The sequence below is a fragment of the Gossypium hirsutum genome, chromosome D02 (assembly GCF_007990345.1).
Source record: "Gossypium hirsutum isolate 1008001.06 chromosome D02, Gossypium_hirsutum_v2.1, whole genome shotgun sequence".
Taxonomy (NCBI): Eukaryota; Viridiplantae; Streptophyta; class Magnoliopsida; order Malvales; family Malvaceae; genus Gossypium; species Gossypium hirsutum.
This window is the reverse complement of record NC_053438.1, coordinates 61,318,860-61,321,982: the sequence shown is the minus strand read 5'-3', so window position 1 is coordinate 61,321,982 and position 3,123 is coordinate 61,318,860. Positions and strand designations below refer to the sequence as shown.

At 39.7% G+C, this 3,123-nt stretch overlaps 1 protein-coding gene across 1 annotated transcript; it reads right to left on the bottom strand.

Moving 5' to 3' along the window:
- Positions 1-317: 317 nt before the first annotated feature.
- Positions 318-2,670, bottom strand: LOC107886579 (polygalacturonase 1 beta-like protein 3). The gene is made up of 2 exons (XM_016810580.2): positions 2,478-2,670; positions 318-2,311 (listed from the first exon to the last, which is right to left on the bottom strand). Exons 1-2 carry the CDS (start codon positions 2,532-2,534, stop codon positions 482-484), a joined length of 1,887 nt encoding a protein of 628 aa, XP_016666069.2. The 5' UTR covers positions 2,535-2,670; the 3' UTR covers positions 318-481.
- Positions 2,671-3,123: the final 453 nt, after the last annotated feature.

The following is a 3,123-nucleotide window of genomic DNA, read 5'->3' as shown; positions in this document are numbered from 1 at the left end:
CAAAATCTGATGCGCAAGCTCAAGCTTATTATTTTTATATATTATTCAATTATTATTTGTATTATACTGAAATTTCAAATTTTAAAAATATAAATTCCAAAAAAATAGGGACTAAATTTACAGCTTTGACAAAATACATGGAGTAAGAACAAAATTGAAGGTGAATGTTAGAGAAAATTACTGTGGACTAGACTTTCAAGTCTTGAAAGATGGCAAAATTTGGTAGATGTGACAGAAATTCAAAAGTTTCTAACCAACAAAGTTGCAGGAAGATAAGATTCATTGCAGCATAAAAAGAAAAAAAGAAGAAGAGAATATAAGAAAAAATAATTCATATTTGTGTATTTCATCCCATAATCTTAAATTAACAGAGAAACAAAATGGACAAATTCTTAGTTTCACCAATGGATAAGTTATCTTAGCCAATGGTTTCTTCTTAACTAAATTTAGTAAATTTTACCCATCCAGAAGCTTTTCTAGTTTAAGAATCAGAGATGGTCCAAGTCATGTCATTCTCGAAAATCCAGTGGCACACCTCGATCCGACCCGGACCCGAACCCAATGCCAAGAACGCTCCATGATTCGAACTCCAACTGGATGTGTCCAAATGACAGATGGCAACACCATGATTGATCTTCTCCAGTGACTTCGGATCCAGAATATCCGCTTCATAGACCCGGACCTCGGGGACCGAGTGGCAATAGTAAAGCAAATACGGGTACAAACTCTGATGGCAAGAAACCGATTTCGTTACTTTCCCACCGTTGATTCCTTTAACGCTTCCGATCTTTATGTTCTGCTTTGACCCTTTTACGTTCTCCGTCGTGCGAACCTCCACGTTCCTCCCCAGAACCGAGGTGGCGAAATCGATCATGTCCTCCGCCGACCCCACACATCGCTTGGTCTCGCCCGGGCTCGGCGCTCGCTCGCACTCTTTCAAAGCGTCCAGCATTACGGTTTCCAGTGTGGAGTTATCCCCCGCGTGGAATATCCGCTTCAATTCACCAATCTTGGAGGAAGAAAATGGTAATTTTGAAACAATAGTCCGGGGCAAAAATGACCTTACAGGCATTTTATCTTTAATGTCCGGCATTGGCATCACGGTTCCCTGCTTCAACAACTTTTCCCGGAAGAATTTGCCCGGCTCCACCCATTTACTCACGGCACTGCTACCGCCCTTAACTTGAGCAGTTTCAGAGGAACTGCCATTGTTGTATCTACCGAAAACGATGCCCTCCTTTTTTGCATAATCCTTGAAAGTGTTGTTTCTTCCATAGATTTTGAACCCAATGGATTGACCCACGGCTCCTTGGCCGTACCCCGTGAATTTATCGGTTCCTTCATTGAAAGATTGGCCATAGTTTGAAAAATCGACTTTCTCTCCATTGGAATTTTTGGCGTAAGATTGGAAAGAATCGTCACCCACATTGGATTGATCGCGATAGCTTGAGAAAGTGTTGACCGCCGCATTTCCGCCGTCTCCGTAACTCTTGAACGTATTTTGTGGAGCATTAGAGTCGAATCCGTACGAAGTGAAACTGTCATTCGCCCCATTGGCTGCTTCTCCATAACCGGAAAATCCTGACCCTATCACATTGGCTCCTTTTCCGTAACTACTGAAGTCGTTAGGAACGCCGTTACCGTTTTTTCCATAACTCGAGAATGACTGCCCGTTCCCGGCGTTGGCATTCTCTGTGTACTGCTTGAATGTCTGCCCATGCCCGTTGGAGTCATCCCCATATGAAGAGAAACGGAGATTGGGATTGTTGACTTCACGGTTGTAGTTGTTGAAGTTTCCGGAACCGCCAGTGGCGGAGGCCGCATAGGAGTGGAAGTTCTGGTCGACGACGTTGCCCTCACTGGCGTAATTGGCGAATTGTTCCTTGTGCCCAGTCGAATCGCGACTGTATCGGTGGAACGAGTCGACGACGATGTTGCTGTCTTCCGAGTAGTTCTTGAACGAGTCGACTCCAGCGAGTCGGTCCGTTCCGTAATTGGAGAAATTCATGTTGGAGTAGACGGCAAACCTTTCATCTTTGGGGTGTTTCTCGAGACTCGGAGATAAATCGGGGAAGCAAAAGAGTTTGGCAGAGGAACAAAAAGAAGGGAGATGGGAAGCGAGGTCGTTTTGGGCGGCGAGTTTTGAAAAACTGGCCGAGTCGACGGCGGTTAACGGCGAAACTTTGGAGAGTAGAAAATGGGTTTTGGTTATTTCGCGGCGGATCTCTTTGTTCCAGTAACGAATCACCGAGGCTTTTGGAGTAAATGGATTCTCCGACACCAACGAATCACCGACACCGCCCAACACAACCTGCATTGTCCGAAAATTACAATTTTCTTTGAATAAAAAAAAAACTGTCTTACATTAAATTTTAATGTACAAGAAACAAAGAAGATAAACATAGTACCCAGAACATACTAAAGAAGAAGAAGAAGAAGAAGAAGAAGAAGAAGAAGAAGACAATAGATTTGCTTACATTGAAGGATGAGAGATGGAGAAAGCAGAGGAAGATAAAAGTCCATAGATTCAGCATTTTCAGTGTTTCTTTCAGAGAAAAAAAGTTGATAATATTTTGTTTGGTTGCGGTGAAGGAGAGAACTTATAGAAAGCAAAATCTTTTGGTTAGTGAAGTGAAGACAGTGATGAGGAATTCTCAATGGAGGGTTTGTTTATAATCTCTCCACTTCAACTATTTCTTTTATTTTTAGTTTAATTAAGGATTATCCATATTTATTATTTTTTTAATACTAATTATTAGTATTTTATAAACCCAACTTAATAGGGAAAAAGCTATTGTGGATTTCAACAATCACATCCTTTTTATTCACAAATCTTTTCTGTAATTTTTATTTCAACATTTTATCTATAAATATATTCCCTTATATTTTCAACTTTATTTTTAGATTAGTTAATGCAAAATTTAAAAAAAATTTATTAAATGCATTTTATTTATGGTAAATTAGGGGGAAAAGAGATATTGATATTATGTATAATCTATATTTTAGTTAGCTTCAAAAATTTCAATTCCAAAAACATTAGACACTCATTAAACAAACTCTTACTTTTTAATAGGAATATTAATTAAGATGATAAATAATTTTAACTTGTACGGTTAGATACCA

Coding starts and splice junctions, on each gene's coding strand:
- LOC107886579 (XM_016810580.2), bottom strand. CDS start 2,534: ATGCTGAATCTATGGACTTTTATCTTCCTCTGCTTTCTCCATCTCTCA. Junction 2,312..2,477: donor TCCATCTCTCATCCTTCAAT/GTAAGCAAATCT, acceptor CGGACAATGCAG/GTTGTGTTGGGCGGTGTCGG.